We start from the raw sequence: 24,213 nt of genomic DNA, 5'->3' as shown, positions 1-24,213 counted from the left end.
CACTTGTGTCACATGGCTAATCTGATTTACATAAATTTCAACAGGTAGATACAATAAAATACAAAATTATATGTCAATTTACTAACCTTTAACAAATGAAAAATTAGCCCTAGAAATACATCAATTAGTGTGAATGAAATATGCATTCTTCATGCCATTTGTTCTTAGTTGGCATGACATAAACACTTGTACTAAAGTAATTAGCTACGTATTGTGAAAACAGAAGCAAATATAGCTACAATTAGGATCATATTTGCTTTTTATTTAAATATGATAGCAAGTGAAATTCGCATTGCTCACATGGGCACAGTGCTGAGTAGCAAACAATATGTACAAATCAGAAAATAGGCACATATGTTGATAAATAAAAATGAATTCCATCACAAATAATGATTTCACCATTTTTTGGTTTTATTTCATAAGTAATAAAATACTCTGAATATAATAGAAGGAAACATTCCATGTGGGGAAAAACAAAATATATCTAAAAACAAAGATGATGTGACTTACCAAACGAAAGCGCTGGCACGTCGATAGACACACAAACAAACACAAACATACACACAAAATTCAAGCTTTCGCAACAAACTGTTGCCTCATCAGGAAAGAGGGAAGAAGAGGGAAAGACAAAAGGATGTGGGTTTTAAGGGAGAGGGTAAGGAGTCATTCCAATCCCGGGAGCAGAAAGACTTACCTTAGGGGGGAAAAAGGACAGGTATACACTCGCGCACACACACACATATCCATCCGCACATACACAAACACAAACAGACACAATGTCTGCTTGTGTCTGTGTATGTGCGGATTGATATGTGTGTGTGTGTGTGTGTGTGTGTGTGTGTGTGTGTGTGTGTGTGTGTGTGTGTGTGTGTGTGCTCGCGCGCGCGCGAGAGTGTATACCTGTCCTTTTTTCCCCCTAAGGTAAGTCTTTCCGCTCCCGGGATTGGAATGACTCCTTACCCTCTCCCTTAAAACCCACATCCTTTTGTCTTTCCCTCTTCTTCCCTCTTTCCTGATGAGGCAACAGTTTGTTGTGAAAGCTTGAATTTTGTGTGTATGTTTGTGTTTGTTTGTGTGTCTACTGACGTGCCAGGGCTTTCGTTTGGTAAGTCACATCATCTTTGTTTTTAGATAATAAAATACTCTCATTTACATAGATAACTGTATATTAAATCTGGAAACAGTAGTGGAAATTTAGTTGCAACACTGAGCATTAAGAGATTGCTTGGTGGTAACATTTGTTTTTACATGCCCTTTTGCTGAGTTTCTGTTATCCACTATCAATTTCTAAGTTAATAGAAGTCCCTTTGGTAACTGGTTGATAACACTGCAAGTTCCGAATTTGTGTAAGTTCTGTGAAACAATGATGATGTAAACTAACATTTGTTTCTTAATCTGTTACAATGACATGGCATCAACACATAACAACACTCCTACCAGGATAACAATGCAGTGCACATGTGAATTATAATCAAGTTCAAATTGTTTTTATATGTCTGACTGGTTTGGCCACAGAAACTATGTGGCAAGTACTCCAGCCCACACAAATCACATCAATACATAGCAAAGAAAAGTACTTGAAATCATAGCTTTGTAGGACCTAGAATGTGGAATAACAATGGTTCCAAAGCTGGCACAGATTGTGCCTTCCTTTCAAAAATAACTCTGCTTCTGACAGAGTAAAGACTGTTAAAAATAAATGCAATGAATATATTGCAAATAGATGACACTTCTACCACAAAAGCAGGATTATTTCACTAGAATCACAAAATGTTTGCACTGTATGTAAAGTACAAAAAAATAAAGTTTTTATAAAAAGTGAGAAAATTTCTAGTTACAGTATGTATGCTAATTAGCATAATAGACAAAATTTGGAAGCCAATGTGACTGGAGATACATCACCCAAGTACAAACATTTTTGTATGGCAGTTACACACCACTGTCTGGTCTTGGCTAAAATTTACCTGGGATAAAGAAACTGAAATCTAAATGTGTCATATCTTAAAAATACTGTGATTTTGTGTCATGAGTTGATTCCTCTTTTACACTAAAGTAGCTATTATTAACCATCACAGGTCACGGTAGTAATATTATTTTGCATGTACCAAAGGTAAATCTGTAATCTCAATCAGCAGTCTTCTGAAAACTGACAATCATTTAAATTAACAGGCACAAGAAAATTATTTCTGCAAAAATTAGCACCTTACCTTTCTCGACTGTATGTATGATATTCAAGCCTGCTTTTGTAACCTTCTCTGTTTGAATCATCTTTTACAGTATATCCACCAAACTTTTCTCTGAGATCATTACATTCCTTCAGTGCTCTATCCCTGTCATGCAAGGCTGACGCAATTTCTCTTTTCAGTGTTTCAACTTGGTATGACAAGGCCTTTTTCTGACATGAGGAAGAAATAAAAGATATGTGAATTAAACTTATCTTAACAATTAACTAAACAAATGTCTCATTACAAATTACTACATTTCATAAATTATGATATACTCAACGTCCAGTACAGTTCAGTTACAGTAACAAAAAAATTGTATTTTGAGACAGCTTAATTTGCAAGTATTGCTATTTTCCATAATTAATTAAAATTTCTTTTAAACCTCAATGACTGTATTGTGGTTTTATACAATGATCAGTATGTGCTTTTACACAATAAAAGTACCACTGACGAGATAATATAACTAGGTATATTCAATATCCTTTGATTACATAATTAGTAAGCCACAATTGTGTCTAACTATGTCTCTCCAAGATTAGTGTGTGGCTAGGAAAATGAATAATTGGTGATGCATTTGATACTCTGCAGCCAGTTGACAGAACAATGAGCAATTTTTGTTTATTCGGAAAAGCAGTTGCTCATACAACATTCATCTTGCCTAGGTTTCATGCTAACTCAGCTGTTAACACAGATTACACAGTATTAATATTTATCAAGCACTGAGGAAAAATAATACAAGTTTTCGTATCCGCCGGCAACAAAATGTATGAATTGTATAAACTAGCACAGTGTCAAAGCAAACCACAATCGTCCTGTGTAAATGTAGTCACAGAATTTCAGAAACAAGTCTTTATCCTTAAATGTTAACATATGCAGGTGGCTGTCAGAAGACCATAAAAAATGATGAAATTGTATTTAGTATTGCAGACGCAAAGAGCAACATGAATAACCAATTACAAAAGGATATGGATGTAGAAAAATCTACTGACAAAATGTCAGCAGACAGAAATGTGTAGATAGACATAAATCTGCTATCTCTTGCAGCCCTGGTGCTTCCTCTGGAAGAAGAAAGGAAAGGACTGGAGGGAAGAAACTGGCAAGGCTTAATGACTCAAAATCACCCAGGATTCTTAATCAAGGAATTTACTAGATAGGACACATACAAAATCCATTTTTCCCCTTTTTCCCCCCTCATCCGATTTACTTTGCTTGCGTTGACCTGTGGTACCGTAAGACATTTTCTTTATCATAAGGCCTGACAAGTTTATTTTCCTCAAGCTTGGTTCCAAAAAAACATCAGTTTTAAGCCTTTTTGTGTATTTCCACCAACTGTTAGTTCTTACCTAAATTTATGTCTGTACAAATGAGGATCGCTCTGAAAGTAATGTCCCATATTTTTTCCTTCAACAATTATTTATTCAACACAATGAAAATTACATACATGAAAGCATGATGTTATCTACATCACCCCCCTTTTCTTCCATGTAATCTCCTTCTAGTTCTATGACCCTCCTCTAGTAAGACACAAGGGCGTTTATGCCCTGTCAGTACCAGTCTTTGTTCTGGTCACGAAGACATTTCTCCTGTGCACAAATTACCTTTCATCATCCTCAATACCTCTCCCATTAACGCCATCCTTTAGTGTCCCAAACAACTGGAAGTCCTGCTAAGTCAGCACTGTAGTGTGAAAGGGATACCACTGTCCAACCCTGAAATCCTCAAACTTGTGCGAGGTAGAGCATTTATTGTGCTAAATTACAATATCCTCTGGGTTGTTCACAGCAGCAGTGCAACTGCTGAGGTGTAATGTGTCAGCCCTTGTGAATGAGAACATCAGCACAATGCAACATGTCTGGTGTGACCGTCGTGGATGGTCTCCCCTCTCAGCGCAAATTGTGGAGCTCAGCTGCACCCTCTTCTGATGGCTTCACCTCTGTGCCCAATAAACAGCTGTACTCCTGTCAACTGCAAATGCTTCATAAACTTCACACAAACATTTGTGAAGATTCAACACAATTTCTTTCTCTGCAGTGAGACTAAAAAACAACATGCTGTTTGTTACATAAGTCACCGATGACTGTCAGTTTGAAATGGTGCTGCAGCTGCACCACCTTTTAGGAGAGACAAATTTTGCAGACACACTCAGTAAACTTAGAAGAACTCATACTTAATGTTTCACATTCGGAACATTGTTGTCAGCTGAGAAAAAATATGTGAGGTATTACTTTCTGGGTGTCCCTGTATTATAAATATTTGCATCTCGCTGATAACTTTTAATCGTAAAATAACTATGATAAACTCTGCCAATAAAGAATAAATTTTGTTCTTTGTAGTTGGCAAAAGTAAAACGGTCTGAAACTACCACTGACCAAAACAAGGTCTATATTTGTATACTTCTTATCTGGATTGTGTTGCAATGTTGCCTTCACTACACGAATGAAACAAGTCAGTGACACAAAAACAAAACATAGGATACCTGTACTTTCAGGGAATGTTGGAATGAGATAATTTGAATCAATTCTGTCTGATGATGTAAACTTGATTCAAAGCGAACACAAAAACAAACCTTAAACTTCACAGGAGATTAAACTTGTGTAGTACAATCCTGAAATTTCATTGTCATCAAGTGAACCTTGCACAAGGATCATTGTCTTTCTCAGTGCTTGTTTGAGATATCAAAACACATTTACAATCTGAGCACAGCTTCAGTCTGCCTTTGGGACTCTACTACCTTTCCTCAATAAAATACAAATAGTCAGTACACTGTTATGGCATCACAATATAACAGCAGTAATGGGCTACGGTTTTCACTATCTTTGATTTTAATTTTCCAGCTACAGATAATTCATAATACTGAATAATTTTTACAGGTGATTGATTAAAATTTTTAATAGCTTACCTTTTCCATACATTCCTTGTTTTCTCCTTCAAGGGTCTTGTACTTCTTAAAGGCTTCTGTAAGGTCTTCGGACAGCTTTTCCATTTCTTTATGAACAGTGTCTCGTTCACTCATGATGAGAGAATACTCCTGCATAGCAGCATTCCGCTCTTCTGTGAGTCTTTTCAGGTCTTTACTTGCCTTCATTCGAACTGCCATGGCTTGGTTAATTTCCTTCACAGCCTCCTCATGTTGTTGCTGAACCTGCTTTCAAAATACACTTATTAGAAAAAAAACATAACATCAAACAACATACAAACAAAATAACAACAAACAATTAAATTCATGTCTTTGGGAACAAGAATGATGCAAAAATTGAGATCTTCCTTTGATGATACCATGGCCATTGACCAAGTGAAAAGAAAGTAATTGTCCAACTTGTATAAATAATTCAATAAAATACTTGCTATATCAGTTCTGGTCATTTTTCAATGAATTTTTCCAAATCAGTATCTTTCTCCTCTAGTTTATTGGCTTTTGGAGAAGTCAGCAAAAAAAGCTGACATCAGTTTCGTATATGATCTTCCATCATACAATACCTGGTGTAACTGACTGGATGGCAGAGTATATGGTTGTGCAGTTTATTTTATGTTATAAACAGCTATGAAAATATAATCTACAGGCTCTTTCCAGTGACTGGGTTGTTGAAATAAGGTTATTCTAGAATTTAACAGTATAATTTTGCACCGAATCAATTTCATTTTGAGATTAGTTGAAAAGAAAAATCCTTTTGGCAACAGACAGATCAATTTATGAACAAGGGCATGGTCAGACTTTTCACATCAAAATCTATCTTGATTTTTCTGCCACTCATAGCTAATGGCCTTTAAAACCAACAAGCTACATTTGAGTTGCCTGCACAGTCTGCCACCTATTGAACAAAATACGAGAGTATGGAACATCAAACCAGTTGTGTGATTGGACTCAAGATTTTTCTTGCTAACAATGTTCTGTGTGATACTCAGTGGAGAGAAACCTTCAGACAATATGGGAAAATTGTGCAAAATGCAGGACAACCTGCAGAGGAACGACGTTTGGTGCACAGATTGATAATTGACCCTCAGTATAAACAAATTCAGTGTACTAGGCATAAACAGGCAGAAATACCCATTACTGTATGATTATTTATTAATCATATGATGACAGGAGAAATACTGGACAATTATTCACAACCAATACGAACAGATACTCACAATTTCAAGTTCAAAATGGGTTCACAGTCAAGCCCAGGCTTGAAATCCAGTCAGAATCTTCTGCAGACAAATTGCGAAAGTCTTCCATTGTCCTTCAGAATGCTCTAAGGGAACATAAAAATGTTATGTGATGTACTGTTTGTGACCTTCGACACAGTCAAATTCGAGGGAGGACTTCCACCCCCCCCCTCCCCCTACCCACCATGTGCAGTAATGCTCCCCACCTGCTGCAGCCAGATCTGATGCACCATTGTCACTCGGGTAGAGGAAAACTTGCTGGTCACACCCAGATATTTTAATTTACTGATGATGCTTTAGGGTATATTGCTACTGTCATTGATTGTTCCAGGCTTGCTGCATCTTGAAGTTACCATCCTGCAGGTTGACTGCTGTGTGCCATGTTGGTTTTCTAGACCTCAGTCGGTGGGGTTCAAATGATGAAATTTCTTGAATGAATTGGTAATTCTGTTGTTTTTTTTTCCCCCTCCTCCTCCTCCATACATTCAGCAATGACTGTGATCTTCTTATTGATGGTAATGGAATATTACTAAGGACCAGTGGACAGCGTAAGCTTGTGGGACGAATACACCCTGTGATGAGGCGCATAGCTCAACTGAACTATGTGTCAATTATTTTAGTGTGAGTGCTGTTTAGCCAGGTGACAGTATGAAAGAGCTGAAGCTGAGGACTTTGCAGTGGCACCCAAGCTATTCTTGTTATCTTTTGGAGTGTATTGCTCTGAGTTTTGATTTTAGTTGTCATACTCCAGAGATGTATCTTTTACGTCAAAGGCCTGTCTAGGACCACACCTTGGTATTATAGAGTGTTGCAATATTGGAGAGTCTGATCTCTAAATGTGATGTTAGGTTTGTAGTTTGGTTATTTATTTCATATGTGGAATGCTGATACAATGGTCTTTTGATGATTTGATCGGAGAAAGTTATATTTGAAGTATTTATCCATTGCCTCCAGATCTGATGTTAAGAGTCGCTTCAGCTTTCCTAAAGTTTTGATCCTGATTGAACAGAGCACTATCGTATTTGGAACGTCGTATATATAGAAATTAAAAAGGAGTGGGGCCAAAACAGAACCTTGTGGTGTATCATGAAGTATTTACTGTTCAGCATGTTGTCAATTAGAGTGGTTAGTCTCCAACATGAAATGACACTGATGAATTTGAACAGGAGTCTGTCACGCCAGACTATATCATAAACTGCAGTTCAATCTAAGAAGAGCCCAATGTTTATCTTCTGCTTCTCAAAGCCATTTTCAATATGAGCTGCTGTTGTTAGAACCTGTTCCCTACATCCTCCTCCTGGTCTACACCCAGCTTGCTCCATGGGAATGTGTTTGTTGATGGCTGAGCAGATTCTTTTATAAATGAACTTCTGCAGGAGTAATGGGACAGTAGTTTTCAACTTTGAAGGATCTTTGTTTGATCTTAGTACAGCAATGATCTTAGTTTTCCTGAAGAGAGGTGGCAGATAATTTGAGTAAGATGTCTGAAAAGAAGGTGTTCACCTATTTGACAGTAACAGGACCAAGGTACCATAGAAATTCAGACTGGGTACCATTTACAAGCTGCCTAACCTCTCTTGTAATGTATTTATCTCCTGTTTACTTGGAAGTGGAGATCGTGTAATTGGCCACATCATCTAAAATCATCTAAATTTATGTTACATTTTTGTTGGGTGGTGATGTATGTTGTATGCAGCATTCTGATTAAGGACCAGGACTTCCTTCTGGAAGGAGTATAGTTCAAGGAGGCTGCAGTTTCTTTCCAGTAGTTTCTTCTGTTCTCATTTAGTGACTTCAGAAGGTTCGAGACAGTAGCAGGATCACCAGTGTCTTTGAACTCCTTGAGAAGCCCTTCACTGTCTTCATTCCAGCCAGGAATGTATTCTTTGCAGTAACCCCTTGGCACATCACAGCAAGGAATATAATTCTTTGTGGCTGCCTCTCAGTATGTATTGTTTTGCTGTGATTTCAGTATGCCAAAGGATCTGTTGCATTTGTTGAAGATGGGCTTTATTGATCTTATGTTGGCATCTGTTTGTTTAGAAAATTCAAACCAGGTGGTTTTTTTTAAGTTACATCTAGGTTTCAGATAAGAGTGGAGGTAGGTATGAACAACCCCATCTGGAGACTTATTGGACTATGATTACACAATTGCAGAACAATAACTGGAACCAGATGCATCCATAAAATATCTAGGAGTATGCATAAGAGTGAAATGACCACATTAAATCACAGGTATGTCAGATGATACACAAACTCACTAGAAGAATCCTCAGGAAGTTTAGTCCACCCACAAAGGACGTAGCTTGCAAAAGCCTGGCTTAACCAACACTTTATACGGGGTGTACAGAAATTCCGGGAACACTTTCAATTTTTTTATTGCTCAAAAACCAAACATTGTACAGATATCATACATATGTCATTTTGAAGAGAAACCCTGAAAGGTTTTTTTTCCACGTATACCACCACAGTGTAGCTTGGTAATTTGTCGATAGTCAGCGCTACTCGCAAACATAGAGAGTTCAGGTGCTGAGCGAGCTTTCTGTGTGATGGAGTTCAATAAAAACAAGTGTGCTACAGCTGTTCAATGGATTTTTAGAACCAAGTATGGTAAGAAGCCACCAACAAGGAAGGCCATTTACCACTGGTACAACAAATTCATTACGACGAGTTGCTTGTGCCTGGAAAGGAGAAGCGGATGTTCCAGTGTGAGTGAAGTGAATGTGGAGCGCGTATGAGAGACATTCATTAGGAGATCACAGAAATCGGTGCATTGTGTATCCCGTGAACTTGAAATGGCTCCAATAACAGTGTGGAAAGTTCTGCAACAGACGCTGTCTATGAAACCATTCAAATTGGAGTTAGTGCAGAAGCTCAATGAAGACAGGGGAACAGCTGTTTCATGAAATGGCCTCCCCATCACCAGATCTCCCTCCGTGTAACTTTTTTCTGTGGGGACACGTTAAAGATCTGGTGTATGTACCGCCTCTCCCATGTAATGTAGCAGAGCTCCGGGAGAGAATACAGGAAAGGACTGCCGCAGTCGATGATGCCATGCTGGGACAGGTATGGCAAGAATTCAATTACCGTATTGATGTGTGCCAGGTCACACATGGTTCGCTTATCAAATGTTTGTAAAAAAAAAATCTGGGATTCGGTACCAGATCGCATTGAAAGAGAAATGACAGAGAAAAGTGTAAGAGTGTGTGTGTGTGTGTGTGTGTGTGTGTGTGTGTGTGTGTGTTTTGTACCTTAGCTCATTAAAGGATTTCTTCTGGTAACAAGTAAGTTTTCATTCTCCTTATTGTATGCCTGTCAATAACTCAAACGCTACTGGTATTCAGTGAATGGTCTTCTTTACTCTAAATTGTTTACATCTGGAAACCTGAATCTTTTTAGAACCACTTACTTGAAAAGTATCTCCTTGTAACATTATGTATGTATTCTATGAACAGTTAGAATCTAACCAATGTATGCTTTCTGGTATACATTTGTTAACTGTTTAATTTTACATTGTGTTGGTTTAGTTTATTCCAACATTGGAAAGTAGAAAAAATTAATAAAATATAAATGTAAGATCTGACCTAATCTTATATAATTGTAGCAACTATTACAAGAAACAGTAAACCATTACAGTTTCATGTGTGAGTTAATCACAAATAAGAATACAGGGTCAACACTGAATCTTTAAGGGCTGTGGAGGAAGAATCATTGTTATAAAGTGTCGATTATTTGCTAAAATCAGCTCTGCAATTGAATTTTTGGTACAATCATTTTAATAGGACAGAAGTGAGGGTGAAGTTAAATTAGCGAGACCAGGATATAAATAGATTACAATTTTTGCTGACCTCAATCATTCAGTCTCCATCAACATGATATTATATCATATACATTATCTTTTCTCATTCATATTTATTCACTTTTTGTGTGTTGTTTGCAACATGTTTCAGATTGCCTCCAGTGTGAATGTCAAACAAGTCGACATAATCACTCAGTTACACGATTAAACCACTCATGCTATTTAACATCTGCGTGCTTGGAGAGATAGAACTACATCACAAACTGTAACAGCTGCATCACTGAGAGTGTTGTATAACTCTTGCAACCTATCTACTTAGATATTAGTGGTGCAATATTGTTAAGGTTTAATACAAACTACTTCTGAATGCAGAAGGTTCTGCCTAAAACTAAAGTAAAGGATTATTATGAATACTGCAAGTTAATGGGAAACAAACAATAAAGTAATAATGCAATGTTAAAATGGATTGTGTGTGACAATGCAGACCTTAGCAAGAGCTTCTCGATATTCGTTTCTCTCCCTGAGAGCCATATCCCATTGACGGATTGCTGCTGTACATTGTTGTTTTAGACCATTTCTTTCTCGAACAGCAGCATTTCTTTCTTGCACTACTTCTTCATACTGCTTTTTAAACCTTCCAACTTCTTCCTGCAGCAAAATTTGATCTTTTAAATTATAGGAAAGAATAGAATTAATACAAAAGTTAAGTAACAAGTTTAGGCACAGTTACACTGAAACTCCTGTAAATAATTTTTAAGTCTTGACATTAACAATATCTGAGATGTGAAAAGACTGTCTATTTAACAAGTCTTCACTACCAGTGCACAGTCAGTAAAGATTTATGTGAACTCAAGTTCTCTCATGTGAAGCTCTGCTCCAATTTTGGCATATGATACTTAGACAATTATCTCATGCCTGAAATATTATTACTAAATATGCTAGATAGCAGTCAATGTGAATCAAAGTAGCAGTTTATGATCACTGCATTGCTCAGGATTGAAGTCTCTAACCCTATAATCTTCCTGACTACAACCTCTGCTAGCACCTGCCCCACAACCACCTCCATCCCTGCCGCAGAACTTAACTTTATTACTCCTACATCCATGCCCTCTTCTCCACAGTGTTCTCTTCATCTGTGCCATCTCCTTTCCAATCCTCTCCTCACACAACTCGCCTTGCCTGGGGCAAGAACGATTCCATCAGTGCCACATTCCTACCTGATGCCTCTGCTGCTGCTCCCTCCCAGCTGTCAGCCTCCCTTCTCCAACCTCTCTCCTGCTCCCCACCATCTTCCCACCCTCGCCCACTCCACCCAACATAATCACCACGCCACTCAATCTGGAGTGGCAGCGTAATGTACTCAGCTAGGACAATGTAATTGCATATATCTGTGCATTCTTGTGTTCATTTATACTATTTTGGTTTTGCTGATATTTAGAAAATGTTTCAAGCACCCAGATTTTCCTGAACTGCTCCTTCTGTTACTTCTCATTTTAAATTGCCATCATCACCCCAGTATCATCACCATCAAATGAAAATTCAGCCCATCACTAAGATGGAGGGCACTGGGAGGGAAGCACAAGTCTGCAGATTGGGAATTTTGCTTGCTCATACTCGCTCGAATGCGGCAGCACTCAGGTGTGGTTTGTTGGAGTGCGAATGCTCGGAGCAGGGCAAGCTGTGGTCGAATGAGGCACTATGGTGTGGAAAGAGCAGAGGCCACTTGGCCTGTACGCTTGCCACTCTGAGGAATCATCCTGGCATTTGCCTGAAGTGATTTAGGGAAATTACGGAAAAACTAAATCAGGATGGCCAGGCAAGGGTTTGAACTGTCATCCTCCCAAATGCAAGTCCAGTGTGCTAACCACTGCGCCACCTCACTCGGTACATTTGTCTGCAGGCCATTGTTGTTTCTGATATAATCCCACCAGCTCAGATCAAGTTATGCTGTAAATACATATTACTGCAGAGTAGCATCTAACGCTTTAGACAATAAAGAAAATTTGGAAACAATCAAAAGTCTCGCAGACCAAATCAGTTGTTCTGTAAAACTGCTATCTTTGTAAATTGTTGTACGTGGCTGTAGCCAACATAAACTAAATTTCAACCATCTTAAAGCTATTGCAGGCACAGATTCATTGCTTTTTCATAAAGTTTCTATGTTTAAAAGCAGTCTTCTCTCTAGTATGTCACGTTAAGGGTAATCTTAGCTTTTAGACTATCTTGAGTTTTAACAGCCATCGTTTTTTTTATTGTGTAACTAACCTAAAAATTATGTAGAAGTAATGGTCTGAATTCGGCCTATTACATGTGGTCTAAATTTAGGCAATAGCCAGATTTTGGAGCATTTCATCAATATGACTAACCTGAGCCACTGTTTTCTAGAATGCAAAGGTAAATGTCAAAACATATCCTGCAGGGAAAAAGGAAGAAGTGGGACAAAATAAATATGTTGTTGTTGTTGTTGTTGTTGTTGTTGTTGTTGTGGTCTTCAGTCCTGAGACTGGTTTGATGCAGCTCTCCATGTTACTCTATCCTGTGCAAGCTTCTTTATCTCCCAGTACCTACTGCAGCCTACATCCTTCTCAATCTGCTTAGTGTAAATAAATATGGCCATGGCAATTTGTGCAGCCAGAGATGAAAATATATGGACATCGAAGGCTGCTAAAGTATTTTATGTGCCACACACAATCTTACAAGCATTTAGCAAGGCAGAAGTTTTTGCTTCAAAAAATAATTTCACAAAAAATTTGAAGAAAGTTTGTATTAGGTGCAGAACCATATTTCACATAGAAAAGAAATTTTATGTCTTTGCACGTGGTGACCTACGCTGCACAGTTTACCAGTTAGCAACAAGGAATGGAGAAGGGAGAGGTAGGAAGAGCTCGGATGGATCTATTTTGCCAACATCATAAGAGAAGAATTAAGACAGAAATCAGTGCCACTACCATTTCAAAACCACTTTTGTACTTTTAGCTGTATTTCATTCACAGTAATGTACGATCTACAGTAAAGCGATTGGTAAGCTGCACGCTATCATACATTTTCAATAGACAATTTGTGAATCAAGTGACTGCTGTAAATTATGAAAAGGTGAATGGTTTATTAAGAAGGTAAAGTTCCACACAAACACATGCGGAGGGGGGGGGGGGGGGATGAGAAATTTTAGAGAACTAAAAAAAAAAAAATCACGGGAAATGAAAATCACTAGTTATTTTTTCTAACAAGAAAACTAAAGCTTTCAATGAAAAAATAAATTCATAAAATTATGTGGCATGGTCATATACACCTTCATTTTTACAGCGTGAAAATCTGAGACGCGAATTTGCCCCTTTCCCACTCAAGCTTGGGGTGCTCAAATGGTACTGAGGGACAGATTCGAGTCATTTTGGAAAATCAGGAAAAATCTAAATAGAGATGGTGGGATGGAAGCTTCAAACCCACCCCTTCCATGCAATATGTACATTGAAAATTATAATTATTAAGAGCTTCAGAGTCACAACATTCTCCATTAAATTCTTAGTGCACATTTTTTCTGCAGAGTATATTGTCATGAGCCTCACACTAACAGCAACAAAATAACGTCTAATGTCAGACTGGAAGGTAACAGTCATATTTCTCAATCTCTGTCCAAACAAAATGTATTTCAGTTGGTGTTCTGTAATATCTTCTCAGACCCTTTAATTCTACACTTTCTTAATTGTTTTAAAAGAATCTCACTTTTTTCCCTGCACTGCACCTCTTCACACCAATGCATCATTATTGTAACAACAACTATCAGATGTATGTAATAAAATGTCCAATTCCCAGTTCCCTCTGTTATCTTCCTTTTTACTGTTTTCTCCATTACAAAATTAGCTTAGTTGAATGCATTAAAACATGTGCCCATGTACTGTCTCCTCTGAGTAGTTTACAAAATATATAATTCCATTTATGGCCTATGCACAGTCCTTTTGTATCACACTAATTCAATGTAACAACAAAAACAATCAATTATTGATAAAATTATTTAACTGAATAGATAAAAAGTCTACTCACCAAGTGGCAGCAGAAAACACACACACACACACACACACACACACACACACACGTAAAAGACTGTTGTGATTGGCAAGCTTTCGGAGTCAGCGGCTCCTTCTTCAGGCAGAAGTGTTGAATGGAAAGGAAGAAGGGTGAAGGAAAAGGACTGGAGAGGTCTAGGAAAAGGGGTACATTTTGTGAGTCACCCAGAACCTCGGGTCAGGGGAGACTTACCATACAGGATGAGAAACACTAATTCAATTGATTGAAGAGAACTTTCATTGGGAATATATATTGTGGACATCGTCAATACAAACATATAACAGAGAATCTAAGAAGGTGATAAGATTGAATGTTCTGGTTCATTTAGGGTACCTACTTGTAAAATAGTTGAATGCTGTGAAATGATGCACAACAATTCCTTCACACTCAACACAGAAACTATTAAAGAAACCTTCGTTCCTGTCACAATAAGAACAAAGTCAGCTTACTTGTAAGTCACAATTCAAATCAAGTATATGACAATTTTCTGTTCAATTTACACATAATCAGGTTATATACAACTGACATATTCATATCGTTATAATATTTTAAAGATAATTAAATACCAACACCAAAGTATTCATGTGAAAATAATAAGACTAACTTCTGATACACTTTAATGACAGAGAGTATTACCAACCTGTGCCAGTTCTAGCTTGCTCACAGCAGTAGAATGGGAGGAGAGCAAATCATCATATCGTTTTCTCAAGGCATCATACTCATCCTTCACAGCCTCGTACTTCCTCAGTGCATTGAAATACTGCTGATTTAAGCTATCATTTGTACCACCCTCACTCACTATCACTTCCTGCAACAAATCATAATACAAATTATAAGCAATAAAAACAGCTAATTTAAATGTAATCTATGAGGTTTTCACAGCAAAATTAATGATTTCCAAGTTTCTGTGTTTGCAGATGAGCAAAAGCTATTATCTTACCAAATTTTGCTTACTTATAACTCATTGGTTGATCTTAAATTTCTATGAGACTATTTTTCTTTGATGGTGTCACTAAAGCAATTGCTACGGTGGCATGTTGCATCTCCAATTCAGAATTTGGTTGTACTCCAACAGCGAGTAATGAAATCTGAGACCAACACCTTTCAAGTACAACAAGAAAAGTTAAAATATTGTGGAATGAAAATGACAACTTAATGCAGCAACTGCAAACCCAATAACCTGGAAATTAAATTATTTAAAACCTCTCCTTTCATACAACTGGTAAGAGCTCTCTGTGAAACAAAACACTAATACATACAAAGCAGGAAAGACTGATTGCTACTTACTGTAAAGATGACACATTAAGTTGCAGAAAGGCACAATTAAAAGATACTTCCATATAAGCTTTCAGATACAGCCTTCGCCAGAACAAGAAAGAGAGACACACACACCATTCATTCACACAAGCAAGCACACATCGCACACACATGACCACCAGCTGCAGCAGCTCAGATCAAACTGATACAGGCTCATCATTTCTATGATCCTTCAACAGGCAAGCAAAAAATTAGTATCACCAAAATTAAATGAATTTCAGAGTTCGCTTATTAAATCGTCGATTCTCACAAAGCAATAAATTTGCTGGACCTTGATCTCTCTACCACAGCTGATCTCACCATTCATAATGGAGCAAATCAGATTCATACAACAGAAAAGTTTGCAACACTGTTGCAAAAATCTGATAATATTTTTTCCAATGCAACAAGTAGCATTAACAATTACAAGGCACACATCACACTGAAGCCAAATGCTACGCCAAAATTTTGTAAACTGCACAATGTTCCCTTTGTGTTAAAGAAAAGTCAGATAGGAACTCGACCACCTTGAACAGACTGGTATTATTGAATCCATAATCAGTAGTCAATGGACAATGCCAGTCAGGGTTGTACAGAAAATGAATGGCACAGTACAAACCTGTGGAGACTGCAAAACAGTAGTAAAGTCACAATCTATCATTTGATGCTTACCCAATTCTGAAACCAGAAGAGCTCATGTGTAAATTAGCAGTTGGTGTATACTTCAATAAACTTGATCGCAAGGAGGTCTATTTACAGATACCTTTGGATGATGACAAACAAAGATTCATGGTCATAAATACTTCATTTGCTCTATACAGATACAGGAGGTTGCTTACTTACTCCTGGGCACTACAGCCCATGTAGGGCTTTGGCCTTTGACAATCACAGCCCAATCTCTATGATCTGTTCTTTTCCTCCATCTTCTCACTCCTGTTTTTCTCAAGTCACTCACATCATCAAACCATCGTTTCTATGGTCTCCTTTTGCACCTTCTGCCACATGGATTTCCTCTGTAGATCTTCTTCACAGATCTATATTCTGACATTCATTCTAAACGGCCCAACTATATTAATCTGTTGCTCTTGATTTCCAAAACTAGGTCACAATAACCATAGTCCTTCCTATTCTTTGTTTACCATGGTCTCTATTCCCTGCCTCACTCACCTCATTCACTGTTTCAGAAATCTATCTTAATATTTTTCTGTATCATTTTCTCAGGAATTCCTTTTCTGCTCAACATTGTCCATGTTTCTCACCATACATTACACTGGTCTTACAACCATTCAATACACAGTCACCTCGGATTTTCTGCTCAGGCTATGTGACTGAATACTTTTCATCAGGGCCCAGGAAGATCTACTCCCTGTGGAAATCCGTCAAATTGTTTCTTCACTTATGTTGTTGTTGTCAGTTACCAGTGCTCCCAAGTACTGGAACTTTTCATATCTCTTGTATTTGATTAAATTCAACTGGATGTATTTTGATTCAACCACAGCCTTTTCTCCTAGAAGTGAAGAAAAACTGTACTTTGGTGTTGTTTACACAAGGCCTCAACTCTTTTGCCACATTTTCGAGTCTGCCAAATCCTTATTCCAGCTCTTTCAATCTTCTAGACAACACACAAACACCATCAGGATATGCTAGGTTTTGGTTCATATGCTTAAGACATACACACACAGATTCATGCTCATAAATACTCCATTTCGTCAATACTGATACAGGAGATTACCATTCAGGGCTGACTGTGCTAACATACTGAAGCCATCAAAAACTTCCCAGTTCCAAAAGACCGTACGCAGGTACAGACTGTGTTAGGCCAAATAAATTACTACAGGAAGTTTATCCAACATGCTGCATGAATTTTCAAAAGGCACAAAATGGAATCTGAACAGTGAATGCCAATTTGCATTCAACAAATTAAAACAAAGTTTGTGGATGCCAAATTTATAACAACATATGACCTGCATAAAATGCTGACAATTACGGAAGATCCATCAGAATAAAGAATTGGCACTTTTTTGTCACATCGACAATATGGTTTTGAACAGGCAATAGTGTTTACATCAAAGAACTGATAGTTGTTCAGAGGAACTACAGACATATCAAGAAAGAAGCAATTGTGATTATTTTCATGGTGGCCCTCTAAGAAACATGAGAAACCATTACATAGCACTAGCTTTCTTGTTCTTCTTATCTTCCCAAAAACTCTTCCTCCTTTTACTTTGGACCTGTCTTGTCGGATGGCCCCAATGGACCACTTGTGGCCTGTCTTTGCTGAGTGCTTCTTTCTTGCACCCAGGAGTGGGGACCCCATTAACTTTATGTGGCTGTCAAAGTCTGTTATATTAACAAAGTTGTTTCATTATCCAAACTATATTCGTGAAGCATATTAAACGGGGAGATGCAGTCGATCGAGTCGTAAGCTTTCTTGAAATCTATGAAAGTGAAAACTGTGAAATTTCACTTTCAGTGTAGCAGTATCATTTGAGATTCCAGATCTGCTCTGCATATCAGCAGCCTGATTGGAAGCCCACCTCGGTATTCCCTGATCAATTTTTCTGTCTGTTGCTCCAGCTTGGTAAGCAGGGTATCTGAAGGAGGAAAAAAAAAAAGAAAGAAAAAAAGAAAGAAAAAAAAAACCTTGCAGGCAACTGGTAAACGTGCAACACCTCAGCAACTGTTTGGATATGTCTTATTCCCCTTTTTGTGTAATGGGTGGCTCAAAGCATTTTTCCTATCTGCTGGTATGTTGCCATTTTCATGTGTATTGACAATGATGGTTTGTAGTCTGTCAATCAAGAGAGCATTTCTGCAATTGTACCGTTGTCCCCTGGTACTCTGTTGTTTTTAGATGTTAAACATTGTTTAGTATTTCCTCATGTGTAGATGGAAGAGTGTTTTATTTGGAGCAGTAAAGTGAAATTGCAGATGGTTCACAGTTGGGTAGTTTATAGAAGTACTGCTTCAGAATTTCATAGTTGGCTTGTATATTTGTCTCAAGTGGTCCATCAGGGTGACGAAACTAAAGACTGAAGGGTTTGTAGTTCTTTGTTCTTCCAGAAATGTCTTTTAAAAAATTCATATGTTGTTCTTTTTGAAATCATTATCAATGTCCTCTAATATTTTGAGGTAGTGTACTGTTTAATACATTTGATTGTTTTACATATTTTTCTCTGCGTTTCTAAAAAATTATGCCAAATCCCTGGAGTTTGTGGCTATGCCATAACTTTCAGGCTCTGATATGGGATTCTAGGGATCTGTCGCAGTCTGAGATCCGCCATCTTTGCTTCTGTCTCCATGGTGGTTGAGCAAGTTTTCTTGCTGATTGTTGAACGGTTTCAAGAAGCTTGTTCCACATTTGTATGTTGGTCTGTAGTGATTGTGCAAAATCTGCTGCATATTCTTTCAAGTATTCTGAGTTATACATGGGAGTTTAGACTTTTGGCCCCTCTTTCTGTTGGGTATAAAATGAAGTTTGATCTGTGAGATGTTGTGATAAGACTCCACACAACCCTCACATTCATGATTTCTGGAGAGAATTTTCTGGTTATTGCCACAGGATCAATCTGATATTCTCCTATGTGGTTGATTGGTTGTTATCTTCCATCGCAGCTTTTTAAAGGGCAACAAAAGGCCCAGAGATTCGAGAACCCAACGTAACCCATGGGCAACCATCCTTTCAAGCACCTTTCAGAGAATGTTGTTCTGGCTACATGGCCACTAACTGTCAAGATATGTTAGGTTCCTGCCTGGCGTAAGGACTAGGACAACTACGCTATTGTGAGGGAAAGGCACCTTGGAGTCAAAGATGGTTGAAGACCCTCAGGGGATGCTGCCTTTGGGTAACATCCAGGTGTTTGATCATCTGATTGTGAATTCAATCACAGCAAAGGGCTGCATCATGGGATGAGGCAAGAACCTAAAATAGTTCCCAGTCAGTGATGAGTTCATTGTAAGTTTCAGTTTGGTAGGGAGTGAAATGTAAGGGGCTGTCTTCAACTTGTCGCTTCTACAATAGAAAGGTAGCTGGATACGGAAGGATGCCAAATGCTGTTGCTACTCAGGTCATAAGGTATTTTGCAAGAACCAACAAATCAGTACAAACCCTGTGGGACAAGGCTGGCAACAGCTGTTGATCGTTGGCAGCTCATAAAACCACTTAGCTTGTCCCACACCTGAAATGAAGATGCATACATCCCCATGTAGGAGACATAGCATTCCCAGCATTTCTTCTTGCTGCATTTGATTAGACAGCAAGGCTTAGCATGAAGTTGCTCAAAAGTGATAAGGCTGGTCTGCCAAGGATGTCATTTAAATCACCGCAGGGTGATCCTGAATAGTTACTGCAATGTATTTGGTTCATCACGGCACCATCTGACAGTCTAGGGGACCTGTAGAAAGGGAAATAGCAGATACAGCAGAAGAAAGAGACTGAGAATGAAACCACAGAGGCATACAAAGGCCAACTGGCTCTGTCAAATGCCCAATGCAGTAGTCTGTCTGTCCGGCAGTGGCAAAGAAATGACAGGGTAATTGGAAACTGGTCACTATCACACAGGTCGTCATGTAGTGAAGCCACAAGATTAGGGAAAAAGGTCATTAGAGCAATACACTATGGGCAGTACTGAAGTGAGTAGGAGAACCATTGCTGAGGACACACAGATCATGATCTGTGAGAAGCTAGTCAATTAGAAGGCCCTTACCAGGTGGAATACTCTCTTTCAAATTCTGAAGGTGGCAGGGGTAAAATATAGGGAGCGAAAGGCTATTTACAATTTGTACTGAAACCAGATGGCAGTTATAAGAATCAAGGGGCATGAAAGGGAAGAGGTGGTTGGGACGGGAGTGAGACAGGGTTGTAGCCTCTCCCCAATGTTATTCAATCTGTATATTGAGCAAGCAGTAAAGGAAACAAAAGAAAAATTCGGAGTAGGTATTAAAATTCATGGAGAAGAAATAAAAACTTTGAGGTTCGCCGATGACACTGTAATTCTGTCAGAGACAGCATAGGACTTGGAGAGCAGCTGAACGGAATGGACAGTGTCTTGAAAGGAGGATATAGGATGGACACCAACAAAAGCAAAACGAGGATAATGGAATGTAGTCAAATTAAATCGGGTGATGCTGAGGGAATTAGATTAGGAAATGAGACACTTAAAGTAGTAAAGGAGTTTTGCTATTTAGGGAGTAAAATAACTGATGATGGTCGAAGCACAGAGGATATAAAATGTAGACTGGCAATGACAAGGAAAGCGTTTCTGAACAAGAGAAATTTGTTAACATCAAGTATTAGTCCAGTGAAACTGTCAGAAAAAAAGCCTGTACCTTGCAAAAGGTGGGGTAGAAGATTTTATTTTTTTTCACTCGTTCATATTGTTGGAAAGGTTAGAAAACTAAGTTTTGCCAACAAAATTTCTCTTGGAAAAACTTTCTGCTGTCAAAAAACTTCGAAAATTTCGGACTTTTTTCAGTTTTTTCAAAATATCTGTTTCATTTGCTCCTATCGCTTTGACGTCTATTTTCTTTTTTAAAGAGCACAAAATTCTCTACAAATGTGATTCTTACCATTTCTTTCTACTCCCAGTATCTAAGGCGCTACAGTGCGTCAAAAAATACCAATTTTTCAAATTTTGAGCAAAGAATAGTTGGTGACAATTTCCACGATGTAAAGTTCCCTAGAAAAGATATAGTTTGACTCTCCTTTCTGCATTTGATTCTGTAAAAGCTGGGAGCACTAAAAGTACTCCTGTTGATCCTTTAACTCTTTTCCAAAGGATTTGTTTAATGAAACAAAGTGAAGAAGAGTTAAATGCCTCTCTGAAATATGAACTTGCTCCTCACCCAATGTCCCTATTCTCAGAAAAAGGCATGCGAAAAGGAACAAAATCTTCATTCTACAATGCCTTCGTTCCAGTGGAAGATGTGAAGTCAGGTGGACCGAGTAAATTTTTTGTCATTGATGGAGGTTTCCTTATCCACAAAGTGACTTGGACTCGAAATGTTTCCTGTCACAAGTGGGGCACTTTTGTGGTTATTCTGTGTGAGGTTCTGGGTTTGAGGGGAAGTAAAGAGGCAAAGAACCACAAAAGTGCCCCACTTGTGACAGGATACTTTCCGGGACTGGATCAGACTCTGAATGTGGTTCTCCAGCAGGGATACGACTTCCTCAAATCCTGCCCTGAAATGAGATCCATCCTTCATGAAATCCTCCCCAGTCCTCCAAGAGTGTCTTTCCGCTGTCCACCTAACCTTCGTAACCTCTTAGTTCATCCCTATGAAATCCCCAAACCACCTTCCCTATCCTCTGGCTCCTACCCTTGTAACCGCCCCCGGTGTAAAACCTGTCCAATGCACCCTCCCACCACCACCTACTCCAGCCCTGTAACCCGGAAGGTGTACGCGATCAAAGGCAGAGCCACGTGTGAAAGCACCCACGTGATTTACCAACTGACCTGCCTACACTGTGAAGCTTTCTATGTGGGAATGACCAGCAACAAACTATCCATTCGCATGAATGGACACAGGCAGACAGTGTTTGTTGGTAATGAGGATCACCCTGTGACTAAACATGCCTTGGCGCACGGCCAGCACATCTTGGCACAGTGTTACACCGTCCGGGTTATCTGGACACTTCCCACCAACACCAACCTATCCGAACTCTGGAGATGGGAACTTGCTCTTCAATATATCCTCTTTTCCCGTTACCCACCAGGCCTCAATCTCCGCTAATTTCAAGTTGCCACCACTCACACCTCACCTGTCATTCAACATCATCTTTGCCTCTGCACTTCCGCCTCGACTGACATCTCTGCCCAAACTCTTTGTCTTTAAATATGTCTGCTTGTGTCTGTATATGTGTGGATGGATATGTGTGTGTGTGCGCGAGTGTATACCCGTTCTTTTTTCCCCCTAAGGTGAGTCTTTCCGCTCCCGGTACTGGAATGACTCCTTACCCTCTCCCTTAAAACCCACATCCTTTCGTCTTTCCCTCTCCTTCCGTCTTTCCTGACGAAGCAACCGTGGGTATGTGTGTGTGTGTGTGTGTGTGTGTGTGTGTGTGTGTGTGTGCGCGCTTGTGTCTGTATATGTGTGGATGGATATGTGTGTGTGTGCGCTCGAGTGTATACCTGTCCTTTTTTCCCCCTAACGTAAGTCTATCCGCTCCCGGGATTGGAATGAATCCTTACCCTCTCCCTTAAAACCCACATCCTTTTGTCTTTCCCTCTCCTTCCCTCTTTCCTGATGAGGCAACAGTTTGTTGCAAAAGCTTGAATTTTGTGTGTATGTATGTGTCTGTTTGTGTTTCTATCGACCTGCCAGCACTTTCGTATGGTAAGTCACATCATCTTTGTTTTTAAATATATTTTTCCCGCGAGGAATGTTTCCCTCTATTATATTGATATCATTAATTTGAAACCAACAATTACGTTTGTTATTGTCACTGTTGCATTTCGAAATCTTTTCTGTCATCTTATTTTCTCTTTCTGCTTTTGCCAGTAGTTTCACTTTGTATTCACCTTCTCCTTTTTACCGTAATCTGCTGTACAATTTTATCCCGCCTATATATACTCAATAATACATAACCCACGTCCAAACCATAACCAAAAAAATTTTTTTTGCCGCTTTCAACACTACCGCCGCTATAAAATCCACCATTTCTAGTTCACAAACAGTTCCTTTCACCTTTTAAACAACCATTTCGGCTGGTTCTAATAACTTTCGCTTTATTTCCATTTCCGTTTTTCCCACATCACTGACAATTTTTAGCCGCTTCCCACAGGTTTTAACTTCATTATTTCTTCGTCAGACAATTGTTAGCCTCATTTTCATAATCTGCCGCCACAAAACCACTCCTTTTAATATATTACATGCAGTTTTTTCGAAATTTTCCCGAATTTCTCCGTCCTCTAACGTGTTTTGGCGGCAACACAACCACCTAACCTTTGTGCACATAGTTGTCTACCAACCCAAGTCCAACATAGCCCAGCTGTAACCAACACCTTTTCGCCTTTTTTCACACCAGATCTCCAGTTACTTTCCAGTCCACCTTTATCCCTCCCCATATATTTTTATTTTCATTTTCATTTCAGCCTCATGTTACACTTTCCACCTTCTAATACCATGTCACCCTCACAACACCCCCACAACGACCCCATTAAGTTTTATTTACATTCCCTCCGCAAACATGCCTTCGCCCTAGCCAGATTACGCTCCCATATTCTATTTTCTCAGGCTTGTCTGACATTTGGCATTACCCCCAAAGGCATCACACTTAAAGTTCCCATCTCTGGCTGCAACCCTTCTTTCCATCAGTCCCTATACCAGTTCCAAACTGAACAATCCATTGCCCTCACCCACGTAATCCTTCACCTACACATCAACTCAGCCAATGATCACACCCGTCAACTCCAATCCTTAATAAAAGTCCTTAATCTTTCCTCTCCCACATCCACACCGGCTGTTCAGAGCATCCTCCTACAGGCCAACCGTAAATTACAACAGCATGCCACCCTCCACCTCAAAAAACTATCCAATCTCCTGGTTTCCCACCACCGGAAAGGCAACTCACTCACCCTTCACAACCTTTCCAGTAAACCTCAACCTCCTCTCATTGCACAAAAACCCAGTCTCTCCCATCTACTCAATCTCCCACTTCCAGCTCCACTCCCTCCAAAACCT

The 24,213-nt window shown here is 38.9% G+C and overlaps 1 protein-coding gene across 1 annotated transcript in view; it reads right to left on the bottom strand.

The window, feature by feature from the left end:
• LOC124595256 (disks large homolog 5) overlaps positions 1–24,213 on the bottom strand; it is a 172,063-nt gene that overhangs the window by 109,226 nt on the left and 38,624 nt on the right. Inside the window, exons 5-8 of the mRNA XM_047133923.1 lie at positions 14,876–15,043; positions 10,660–10,821; positions 5,125–5,367; positions 2,208–2,395 (exon numbers count right to left, since the gene is read on the bottom strand). Of these exons, the coding sequence (XP_046989879.1) occupies positions 2,208–2,395; positions 5,125–5,367; positions 10,660–10,821; positions 14,876–15,043 (761 nt within the window). The remainder of the gene's footprint in view (positions 1–2,207; positions 2,396–5,124; positions 5,368–10,659; positions 10,822–14,875; positions 15,044–24,213) is intronic.

Source organism: Schistocerca americana, chromosome 2 (assembly GCF_021461395.2).
Source record: "Schistocerca americana isolate TAMUIC-IGC-003095 chromosome 2, iqSchAmer2.1, whole genome shotgun sequence".
Taxonomy (NCBI): Eukaryota; Metazoa; Arthropoda; class Insecta; order Orthoptera; family Acrididae; genus Schistocerca; species Schistocerca americana.
This window is presented reverse-complemented; position numbering and strand designations above follow the sequence as displayed.